Source organism: Pyrgilauda ruficollis, unplaced genomic scaffold (assembly GCF_017590135.1).
Source record: "Pyrgilauda ruficollis isolate IOZ18807 unplaced genomic scaffold, ASM1759013v1 scaffold22, whole genome shotgun sequence".
In the NCBI taxonomy this organism is placed as follows: Eukaryota; Metazoa; Chordata; class Aves; order Passeriformes; family Passeridae; genus Pyrgilauda; species Pyrgilauda ruficollis.
The window spans coordinates 7,668,644-7,681,226 of record NW_024521428.1 but is presented as its reverse complement, the minus strand read 5'-3'; the positions used below and the strand labels follow the sequence as shown (position 1 = coordinate 7,681,226).

At 36.4% G+C, this 12,583-nt stretch overlaps 1 protein-coding gene across 4 annotated transcripts in view; it reads left to right on the top strand.

The window, feature by feature from the left end:
* The window catches only part of LOC121354082 (interleukin-5 receptor subunit alpha-like), a 58,388-nt gene that overhangs the window by 34,307 nt on the left and 11,498 nt on the right, over positions 1-12,583 (top strand). For 3 of the 4 annotated variants that reach the window (XM_041468437.1, XM_041468436.1, XM_041468439.1), the window contains exons 2-7: positions 6,360-6,453; positions 9,784-9,983; positions 10,321-10,475; positions 10,604-10,751; positions 11,306-11,414; positions 11,523-11,710. In XM_041468437.1, coding sequence (XP_041324371.1) covers positions 9,881-9,983; positions 10,321-10,475; positions 10,604-10,751; positions 11,306-11,414; positions 11,523-11,710 — 703 coding nt within the window. In that variant the 5' untranslated portion in view covers positions 6,360-6,453; positions 9,784-9,880. Of the gene's footprint in view, positions 1-6,359; positions 6,454-8,044; positions 8,142-9,783; positions 9,984-10,320; positions 10,476-10,603; positions 10,752-11,305; positions 11,415-11,522; positions 11,711-12,583 lie in introns of all 4 variants that reach the window. The other variant, XM_041468435.1, reaches the window with a different exon arrangement.

Below are 12,583 nucleotides of genomic sequence, written 5' to 3'. Positions count from 1 at the left end.
TATTTTGAGGCACAGGTGCAGAATGGCTCTCATTACAAATCTTTCTAAAATTTAGAATAAAACATATTTATTAATGATGTAACATTTTAGGACTTTATCAAAATATTTCCTGGCTATTTTTTATTTTACTGATGACAAACAACAGCATCTGTAGATAGGTCAATCTTTTGGGTGAGAATATAGTTGTTTCAAATCTCACTGCTGTTACAATCCAATCCAGGGAGATTAGAGTGAAATGACATTGACTGATAGGTGAATATAAATATAAATAATAGAAATAATAGAAATATAAATAACAGAAATATAAATAATAGAAATATAAATAGGCAGGGTTTATTCTTTCTCTTGGTTGCAATGGAAAGCAGGTTTTGGTTATTATCCATAGTAATATAAAAGCATAAAAATAACGCTTAAGAAAATGTATAAGGGCAAAGAAAGAAAGGATAAGAGTAGAAAGATATCACCACCTATGGACCCCAAAACAAGACTTGATGGTTGCAATTTTGATATCCCTCATGCGCATTTTTCAAAGTGATGGTCACAGTCTTGATCCATTGGGGATGGTGGAAACCCAAAAACCACAAAACTCAGTGCATCAATATATGCTCAGGCTCAGTTAGAATGCTCAGACACCACCCATGGGGCAGAGTCTTCCACTGTCTGATGCAAGACTGTGGATCAGGAGGCAGTAAGGGGTCTTCGGTGGTTTATTTCAGCTGCCTCTGTCTCACCTTAGTTGAGCCAATTATGGCCCATCAGATGGGATAAATATCTTCAGGCCACATCTGAATGCCCCAGTACCTGGGAGGGAGTTTTCACGGAGTCCTTTGTGTAAGGGAGGACACATGACATGGTAAAAGCACTATCTCACCTCACACCATCTGCTTCTTACAGGCCTCTTCCCTTACCTGGCTCAAACCCCAGCTTGTAGCCTCTGGGGGTGGTGGCTCACATTCTCTGCACCAGGATGATTACCTTGGGCATGGTCAAGGTAGTCAAAGCACCTGAAGATTTTGCAAATGACCTGTTGTTTTGAGTCATCAACCATTTTAATATTCGAGTCTCTCAAAACTGCCTTTCACGGGGCTTTCTTTCTCAGTGTATTGGCCTGAGCAGAGGCTGAGACAACACAAGACCTCTGTCGTTCTTGGTGCCCCATGTGTGGAGATGTGAGCTCTGACTCCATGTTTCAGAAGGCTGGTTTATTACATTATTATATATATTATATTAAAATAATACATTAAAACTATACTAAAAGAACAGACAGAAAAAAAATTCATTAGAAAGCTAGAAAGAACAAGAATAAAATGAATAACAAAGACTTGTGACTCCTCTAGAGTCTGAGCCAGCTGCATCTGTGATTGGCCCTTAATTAGAAACAACTAACATCCACCAATCACAGATGCACCTGTTGCATTCCACAGCAGCAGATAGTTATTGTTTACATTTCTTTCCTGAAGCTCTTCAGCTTCCCAAGAGGGAAAAATATTAACAAAAGATTTTTCATAAAATATCATAACTACAGACCTCAATGGAAGAATTTGTATTAATGAGCTCCAGGTTAGCAATAAGGAGTTTGAACAAGCACAACTATCAGTGTTGACCAATAATTAATATTGATGAGCAGAGTGCCTAGAAATGTGTCTTTCTCTAATACAGAATGAATTTCTGAATATCTCTGGGTGAAGTGACCAAGAGAAATTATTTTCTTAGATGGTTCAGTTGTGAAGAAGCTGACATATTTTGAAACTGAGCAAAAGTTGTTCCACAAACAAGTAGTTTATTTACTTTCACTTGGCAGATGGATGGACATTTTCCCTCTGCCTGACTCTGATAAATTTTATATCACCAGACTGTTTGGCTGAGAGTCTGTTTTTCTATCAACTGAGTGTTAAATGTTGAACAAAGTGTTCACTGTTGTGCTCTTGGGCAGATAGAGTTTGGTTGGGAGGAGTGTTACAAGGGAAAGAAAATTTTTCCTAGAATGATGGCTATAGCAGGTGGATAGACTTTTTTTTGTCTCCATGTTTGGTTCTATAATGAACATTGACATATTTGTCTTCATTGAGAATGCCATCTGCTCATATATGTTGTCATCTTTGGTTAGGCCACAAGCACCTTATATGAGCACTACAACATGTTTTATTTAATATCAGAAATCTAGACAGGAAGCAGATTTTTGGTAACTACTTGTAAATCAATAGATGTTTTGCCAGTGCCAGTCCTACTTCTTGATGGTGGCATTATTAGGAAAATTAGGACCCAAAGCTTAAAAATGTTGTAGGGAGTGTTTTTGAGTACCTGAAATGTTTTCTGCATACCAACAAGGGACAAAAATAGAATTAATAATTCTGAAGGACATCCTTATATTAATTGTATAGAAGCAACATGGAGATAATTTAACAATAATTCATGAAAGGAGTAGAATGGAGAAAATTTTTCTTATTTTAAAGGCTTTATCCTAACAGGGGGAGCAGACATTAACTATTCTGCTGTCAGCACCTGAATATCTGATCAGGAATAGTTGCACAAATTAATAATCAGGTGATGATATATATATTCTGAAGGGCGTAGGAATTTTCTCTGTATTAGGCTATGTTTCACCAGTTCCCTTGAAATAATACAGAAGGATATATTTCTAGAAATATTGAGGATTCATGGCTATTTTTTTAATGATAAAGGATAAATCATTCTTTCAAGCCTTATTCTCTTAGGCTGCTTGTAGTCACAACTATTGTGATGCATCAGTAGTCTGACCATCATCCCGGAGGAAATTTGTGTGCGTAATGAGGCATCAGCTTCTGACCAGTGTTAGGAGGTTTTTTTATGTAGTTCATTAAATTTAAAATGGAAATGAAAGAATAGTAGCAATCAGCTATTTCAGATATAGCTGGTGTGATTTCGAAAACTTGTATAATCTCTCTGTGCTTCAGTTCCTCATCCAGGAAAGATTAGGGATCTTTTTTAATGCATTCATGCCCTCCTCCATCTCTCCCATTAAATGCAATGGATATCCTAAGGCAGGTGTTAAATGGGTCTGATCTAGTCTAATGGTTTTGTACTCACAACACTAACAGCACTGTTCTTATAGTTGAAATCTTTCACTGATTCCTCTTGATTAGCCAAGGCCAAACATGGCTATATATTGCACTCCTTTATAGGACTCTTTCTCACCCTGATGGAAGACCACCACACCCTACATTGTACCCGAAACCTGAACATTGCTCTCTCATAAATCTCTGCCTGTAGGATTTGGAAGAAACTGGAACAGAGGCATTGTCTCTAGGGCTGGCTTTCACTGTCAACAGCTGGCTATTTCTTGCAGCTGATAATTTTCAGAAAATAAAGAGATGTCTCCTCCAGGAGATCTCTTCTCAAGCCTGGCACTGGTGTATGTACATACACATAGTTTGACAAGCATTACAAAATAATCCATGACAAAAGAAATGTTACATTTTGAGACTGCAGATGCAGAGCAGAAGGCTGCATGAAAACTGCCATCCTTATTATATGAAACACAAACATGAGATCAGATTTAAAACAGAACTAACAGACCCAGATGGTGGAAATCTAGTCACTGCAGTAGAAAACTGTGATTTCAAAATTCCCTTCTGTTAATAAGCACGTATCACTTTCAGGAAACTCCCTCTATCTTATTGCTATCCTTCAAGCCTTCCTCACTACTCCTTTGCAGTGAAATGTGTTACTAACAGCCCAAATTTCTGAAACTTCATTTTCACTTCAGTACAAAGCAAAAGATGAGTTTTCCCCCTCTTCCTCCCTTGGTGTAAACAGAGGTGGAACTCAAGAGCACCCCAAATATCCCCAGCATGTGATTGCAAGCACTAGCTGTGTTGACAGAACAAACTAGACTGCAGGGACTGTGAGAAGGGAAAGACCTTGTCCTTTAGTCACAAGCATGGGACTTCACTGGCCCCACACAGGGCTCAGAGGACTGAGACAGAAAGGGCTATCAAGTACTAAACACTGCAGTCATTCCTTTCCACAGGCACCTAAACCCTGCTGAAGTAACTGCAGAGTGCACTGGCTTTAGGGATATTTTTCATTACAAGACTTGCTGTTTTGATCAGCCCAAATCCACACGTGGTTCCAATGCATCGCTTTGATAGACTGAAACCCTAACACAACTCAGTGTAAGAGTCTATCACGGATGGAAAAAAAGTGTTAAATTACTACCATTCCTACTTTCCTGAATAAATCAACAACATATGAAGATTTCAAAAATAAAATAAAAATCTTTAATTATTTAAAATTTTAAGAGAGCTGCAGAAAATGTGTGTAAGGTAATTAACTTATTTTCTCTGAAGTCAGTAATGGCAGTGAGTTATGGTGTAAGAGAAGAGGAAGAAACATACTGCAATTGTGGAGGTGCTACCATTAATTCAAAGTACAAACCACGCCTTAACCAGACAAAATTTTCATGTTTTTCTAATAAACAGAAGACACAAAGGGAAATGAAGTTTTCTACATTTAAAAATTTGAGTACTGGACTTTTGGTCAGGTTTGCCACTATTACCATTGGATTTGAAATTCCAAGTCACACTCTTCTCACTTAAATAAGACATACTTCTAAATATAGTCAGAGTTCTCCAGAAGCATTTACCTTCCTTTATCTTAGTTCATCATTAGAAAAATGTGGGTTTTGTACATCCCCACCATAAGATCATGTCTGATTAACACCAGAACAAGCAAGCAATTGGCTTCAAGCACTTGAGGTAAAGTTGGTTTAGCCTTACCTTGAATTGTACTATCTAGCTTTAACAAAAAAATGAAAAAACACATGGACCTAAACATATCCTCTTCTAATCTAAGATCAAGAGTAACTTATTGGACCCATGTATCAGGAAAATCTAGATATAAGTCAGTCAGAGTAATCATTGTCAAAAATATTTTATTTAAAGAAAGAGGCACCCAAAAGACAAAGCAGCTGTTTTTAAGATTTTACTATTAACAAGCAAAACATTTAATTGATCTTCTCTTTAACATTTCTATAGTTAGATTTTTTGTTTATTTGTTTATTTGTTTGTGTTTTCTTTGAAACATGTATTTTTAACACACATACTGAAAGGATAAAACTGTTTCCATACATAACTGTAACAGCCTCTGCCTGAGATGAGAGTGAAGATCTTTAGGTTTTTAGCACTTCACTGAATAAGCCCCAAAGGTGTTTTATGGAATTCTTCCTTTTTCAGCATTTCTCTGCTGTGTGTCCAGTACCCATAGATGGGGAAAAGCAAAGAAGGGCTAGTTTCTATGCTCTGGAAAAGTTCACACCAGCTAGCAAATAATAAAAACTATATTACTTGATCTCTCAGCCGTTTATAGTAGGGATTGTGAAATATTTTGTCTAAATTTGGCGTTTTTTGAAAAGGCAATAAATAATGCAGTCTTGACATCTTAAGTTCATTTTTGCACCAAAACCTGGGGTCAGACCCTTAGTGAATAAACTTTTTAATGTGAACAATGAGTCATATCTGTTCCAAGTCATATTTGTTCCAACAAAAACAAAAAAAAACAAAAAAAAAACCCAAAAAAACCAACCAAACAAAAAAACCCCAAAAAACCACTACAATTTTTATCCATTATTGCCCGTCCAAATCCAACTTAACATGGAAAGCTGGAATGCAAAATATCAGTGTGTCTGGACAAAGTTGTTGATTTCAAGCCCACTTATTATCGTCAGTCAACTCCGCCCAGAATGACATTTGTAAGTTGTCATTGTGTCTCGCAATTGCATTTGTGATAACTGGAAATTAACTTACTTTATAAAGCAAGCCAGTTAAAAGGACAATTTCAGAGACTAGGCCGGGCAAGCCTTCAGATAAGAAGAGTTAAACAGACAGTTTAACCTGTTCAAGATGCAAGATTTATTTGTTCTTTTTCCTTATTAGTTCTGTGACTTTTTTTTTTTTTTGGTCTAATTTGGTGCACACTGAAAGATGCATATTAGCCACTAAAAACCAGCAGAACAATGGCAAGCAGGGTAGGATCTTTCTGGGATTTTAATTTCATAGGTCACACTTGAACTTGTGTGACTTAATTTCTTCTTTAATCTGACTTCTTCTTAAAATAGAAAAGCTTATTAAAGTACATTAAAAGTTTTGAAATCTTTCTCTTCCATATACATAAAAAGGGGAAAATAGTAACAGCTCTGACTTCTGAGTTAGTGATGCAGAGATATGTCTCCTTAGAGGTCTAAAGACCTTGGGTGAGGTTCCAGGCAGTGTTTGTTTTATTGAGTGTTTCAGCCCCTCAGTGGGAAGTGGCCCTTGCAATGGGCTTTTCTGAGGGAGTGCCTTGAAAAAAGGGAAGTCTCTTGAATCGATTTCTCATTGTAGTCCTACATCAAGACACTCTCCAGTGCTGATCTGTCCCCCTTCTCAGGCCAAACGATGCAGAGGTGCCCACGGTTTAACAAGCATTAAGACCAAGGTAAGTTTTGAAAAAAAGAATGTAAATGGTACTCCTCTTTTGACTCTTCAGCTACCAAGACACTTAAACTTCATTTGACCTATATTGCTTATTTAATAATTTATTGACAAATTTCTACATTTTCTGCTACTAAATATGGGTTTGGGTTGGGAAGTGTTGAAAAGTATGCCCTGACATCCTTAAATGAAGTCTAAGTTTTAGGTAGTCTTAATCAGACAAACAGTCCCAGTGATTCACTTCACTTAAGACTGTGCATTAGAACAATGAATAAAAGATTTCATTGTTTAATGGTTGCATTTACTTTCCAAATTTGACATAATGTAATTTTCAAGACCACCTCAAATTGTCTTTTTTGACAATTTTACTATTTATTTTAAAAAATGTATATAAAAGCTATTTCTTAAAAAGAAAAACTTTTGCATTTAGGATGATATAATAATCAGCCCCAGAAACTTTTCAAAAATAGCTTTATTCAAACACGTATAATGCAGATTTAAAAATAAATAGTTTAATAGTCTGTCACTGAATTAACAGCTTTTAAGTTTTATGAAGCTAGTTTAGTTATTTTCATTTTTCTTTCTCTGTCTACTTCCCAAATTAACCAGGTGGGTTTTGTACAAACAACATCTGCAGCTGCAGTGGTGGATGAGCTGGCAGCTCCTGTCAGTTCTATTCCCTTTCTTTCACTCCAGCAATGAACTACTGTAAACCAGACATTGCTGGGCACCAACCAACAGGTATCAGCTGTAGTTGAAGCTCGGGAATGAAAGAGATGGGACAAATTAAAAAAAAAAATTAAAAAAAAGTGGAAAATATGTGCAGTATTTTTTAAAGCCCCATTTTTGACAGGACACAGCTTGGATAGAATTTGGGGTTTTTTGTTTGTTTGTTGTTTTGCATTATTGTTATTTTTTATATGATTTAGATTGTTGAGATAATTTCTTTCTCACTAGATTAACTGGACTGTCTGCAAGTATATTTGGCCAGTGTGCATTTTTTCAGAGACAAAAGAGCCAGAGAATCTTATTAGAAAAAAATTGTCAGACAATGAATTTTATTTTGCACATCATGGACTGAATTTCAGCACCAAATACTAACTCAAACCTCTTTGTAGCACAGGATGAGGAACACAAAGTCCTGTCTGCATACATCTGAGAAGAAATGTTCTGTCTTTCAACTCATCTATGCTGGCATAAATGAAAATATGTGTTCTTTGACAAGTTGTGAATCAAAAGCTTTTTATGTATAGACAGGTTTTGTTCCCTCCTGGTCACTTTGGGTGTAATTATGCTGCAGTGCTTTCACTTTACTGTTTTTTGTGGACTAATTAATTGTATATAAACATAAGGAATACCCTGTGGGGTCAGCCCAGCTGTCCTTCTGCTGTTCTGCCTGCAGCAGTGAGAACAGGAGATGTTACTCAGAAATAATCCCCAACTCTGGCCACCTCCTGCAGCCCATTCCCTAAGTATTCCCCCAGCACCTACAGCTGCTGAATTAGGGATGAGACCTTGTGCATGCACCTCTAATAGTTTTTTTGGTAGTTTTCCACATACCTGCTTTCCATGCATTTGCCTGCTCCTATTTGCAGCCTGCTCACACTGTCCAGCATCACGGCGTCGGTGGGAGAAGGCGCACGTGCTCACTGCACACTGAGTGGAGAAGTGCCCCTCAGTCCTGCACAAAAGGTACTCCTAGGAGCAACTCACCTTGGGGAAACAGCACTGCTCTCACCTGAAATGCCTTTCTTTGACTCAGTTTGGTTGGCTTTTTTCTAAGCTTGTTCAGACTTGCTTTAAAAGGCTTCCTTGTCTGCCCCTGTGTGTCCAACTATAAATGCATTAATACTGCTGCACAAATTATGTCAATTTTTGTTTCTAACACCAAAAGACGTTACTACTGTAAGATTTATTTTGTTCCTTTTCCTGTTCCACATCCCCTTTTGACTTGTTTTTTCAAAAAATTCATGTTAATATTAGCCACAGGTATCTTAACTTGCTTAGTGTTTTCCATCCTCATTTTTCCATTTCTGCTTATTTAAATAAAGTACTTATGTGTTCCTAGGACTGTTTTTGATTGCTGCATTCCATGGAGAGGGATGAGCCACTATCAAAATTTTTTTTGTTTTTATTTTATATTTTTCCTGACGTTTTCCTCTTGCCACACACCATACTGTTCTAGGAGCACAGCAATAATGGCACAGCTCACCCCTTCCCTCTCCAGACAATTAGAACTGTCTTCTTACCAGGGCACACCAAGCAGGAGAATTTACTCTTTTTTTGGCTGGCCATGTGCGTAGTGTGATTTGCACACTCTAGCTGCTGCAGGTGCTATAGCTGAGATCACTCCAGAATGAACAGCATGGGGAAACCTCTGCCTTACAGCTTTCTGCTATGATTTTTTCACAGCATTTCATAAACAAAGGCAGCATTCGTTAAGTGGCCTCTTTTTCACTGCATTGTGATAAAACAGCATTATAAATTAATCTGTATATGTATGTAATTTTAGGTGTATGTGTATTTCTTTTCTCCAGGAAACCTCATTGTAGATTTTTCTGATGTGCTGAACATGCACATATTTTCCTCTACATGACCAGTGCCACTTATTAGCCAATGTATTGTGACCCTTTTGATATGGCTCCAGGTGCTGATCCCTGGATACACTGTGTCTGAGAGTTTAAAAGTGAAAACAATCACAGCCAAGATAAATCAGTTAGTGAAAGTCTCTGAACATGGAGGCATATAAACACAGAAGATATCAAATATTGTTTTACATTAAAGCAACCTCTGAATGAGACTCTTCAGAGAAATAACAATGTTGTCTTGCTAAAACCAACTTTGATCAGTCTGAATCTGTTTGCTTACTGTATTCCAAATTTAGCAAACACCTGAAATTCTCTTGCTGATACTTTTTCAAATGGCAGGATTCATCTCTTAAGGTTCATATCCTCCTAAACCAGGTCACAATCTAGAAATGACAGTTCTCTACGGTCACAAGAGGCCAGATAACACATACAAGTAGAGCAACTGGGCTTAAGTTTTGTCATGGTTATGTCAGGTGGGAACTGCCTAAGCACTTGCAGTGTCAGTGGTGTCATATCTGTGCTGTTGGCTTGCAATCAAAGCTGTGCTGTCACTCAGAGCCAGTGCTCTGTGGCACATGTTCTCTCTGGCCCTGGCACCCAGTCAAAGAGTGGGCTTGAATACAAACATTCTGGCAACAGTAGGCACCAGTCAACAAGACCTGTCAAATAGATGTCATTTCATATTTACCTTTTGTACTTTAGACACCTTTTAAGCATCTAGGTGACAGTTTCCTAATATTTCACAGATGCAAAATGAAAACATCATGTTCTAAGTACATTTTCAACCAAACTTGGAAGTAAAGAGTCTCAGTTTCCTCAGACCTGCGGCCCAAAACATTTGCTATGGCACGCGTTGCAGTCATTCCTGTCCTGCTGATATTAAGCTTTTTCCAACATAAGACACTGTTTTCCACAATCCTGGCAAGTGGAAAAGAAGACATAAAGGGTAAGTAGACTATTAACAGTTCACCCTATGCTAACCTTCCCAGATGTCTAATCTGAACTTGTCAAGGCACTTTCTACAGCCCAGACAGAGAAACAGAGACCTGCAGTAGGACAGGTGTCCAAGACAGGCCAAAGTGAATCAATGAATTTTGAGAGCTGCAAAGAGCAGCATGATTCCCATCACTGAAAGTCATATTCAGCAAAGCTCAGAAATTCCTCCTTCATGCACGAACAGAGGTCATGGTAGAGCTACCGGGCATGCAAGCCTTGCTGAGAGACAATTCCTTAGTGTACACAGTGGAGGATCCTCTCTCTATGTAATATCATTGTAATTGCAGATGCACTTAGGCTACGTAATGTTCTGTGGGCCACCAAGGATGATTCAAGAGTTATTTTGTCCTGGAACAATAACCTGACAAATGAAGAAATCAAGAAATACACTGTGAAGTATATTTTGAGTTATAAGTTCTTCAATACCGCTAAGGAAAGGAAAGTAAGTTCTTCAGAGTAAAGAGTAAAGTAAAATAATATATTGTATTATTCAGTAGATGAGTTTGCATAATTTCTCTTTCAATACTTGGGACTGTCTGCCTTCCTGGAATTTCTTCTTCCTCCTCTTAGGAAAGACTGCAGGAGAAGGAAAAGATAATACGTCTTCAATTACACTCTGGTTTTAATGCTAAAGTTAAGACACAACTTTTTGCAAAAGAAACAGAAGACACAATTGAGGAGAGTGACTGGACAGAATTTACTTACAAGGCACCTCCAGGTCAGCTATTTCCTGCTTGTTGTTAGGACATTCAAGCACTTATGATAATTTCCTGTCTTACTTGGAGAATTTCTGAAATCTCATTATTATCTTCTGCTACTTTTTTTTTTTTTGTACTGATATGTTAAGAATATGATTCATAATACCTTGAGGTATTACAGAATTATTTCCTTTATTAAATGTCTTCAGATTCAGAAAACTCCAGCTCTGCTGAGCAAGATGTCAGTATGACCCAAACACTCCTTTCATTTTCCCTAGCAACTAATGTATCATAAAGATTGCCTTCTGTATCCCATTATTTCAGCAATTCTTAAATGATCAGAGATTTTAATTTATTTTTAAGTGGGTTAGTAAGGTTTTGACGTTAGTAGCTGATATGCTTCCCAGTCTTCACTGTCTAAAAAGCAAAAATACCTATTTTTTCTCACATAGTAATTTTTCATGCTTCTAGAAATAAGCCAATATAATGGATTTGTAAAGGCAACCATCAGGTTGTTACTCGGAAATCAATTTACAGTAAACATGACTTTCTTTTTACCATTTCTTTGTTGCAGTTTACATTCAGAATCTTTCGTGCATCATATATAACATTTCATTTTTCAATTGCACCTGGCACATCAAAGCAGAAGCTCCTGAAGATATCCAGATCTTTTTCTCATACAAGTAAGGATGTTTAGCAAAATAAATATGAAACCATGATTTTGAACTAAGTCTTTGATTAAAAAAAAAAAAAAATATATATATATATATATATATATTTCCTTCTCACAGACATGTAGGAAAGGTTTTTGCATGCCAGCAATATATAAAAAATGCAAGGAAGAAAAATATTGGATGCTATATGACACAAATGCATTTCCAACCATCAAGGAAAATAAATTTAAATATAACTGTGAGGAATCTGACAAATAGTTCAAGAGGACCATCTTATTACAAATCTTTCACACCTCAGACAATAGGTAAATATTGTCTATTATTCTATATTATTAAAAGTTTGTTTATTGGTTACTTCATGAAAAGCAAAAAAGGAAATAGGCATGACAAAATCATGATATTAATTCTAACTATTTTGCCATTCATCTTAGTGTGAATTTGCACAAAGATGAAACAAAATGGATTAGGGCTGAAATATTTTTAATTTTTTTTCCTGATTTAATAACATTGTTTATCTATAATTTTAATTAAAAAATATAGGCTAATGTGAGGAAACAATATTTATAAGCATTGCACCCTTGTTTCTCCATTTTTTTTCTTTTCTATCCTTTTTTTTATAGTGCTGAGCAAGTGTGATTAAGAAAAAGAACATAAATAGTTACAAGTCTCGTTTATAACCTGAATTTAAGAATATGAATATTCTCAAACATTAGTAGCATTTTTATTTATTTTTTAAGTTAAAAATAACTTGGCAGTTATTTTTAATTATTGAGAGTTTTGAATGATCATATAAAATTACTTTTCCTAACTTCTCTGGTAAGTTTGAATTAATCTCATGGGTAAGAAATTCACCTGAAATTTAGCAAAGATTGCAAATTTAAATGCCTTTTAAGTCTTTAACATGTTGATCGTCTTCCAGACCTGTAACCTGGGAATTAGTCATAGCTCAAGGGATTGCAAAAATATAATTTTAAACTCTAAATATTTATTCTGAGTTAGATCTCATCTAACATTTTCTAAGACATTAGAGTTGTTTGCTTACCTAAATCTTTACACTGAAATCAGAGCCAGCTATAATCTGACATATGAGAGAAGGATGAAATGAAATTGCTGCCTATACTTGACATCCTTACAGAAGGGAGAATGGTCTGGCAGCAGTCTTTTAGAGACTAAACAAA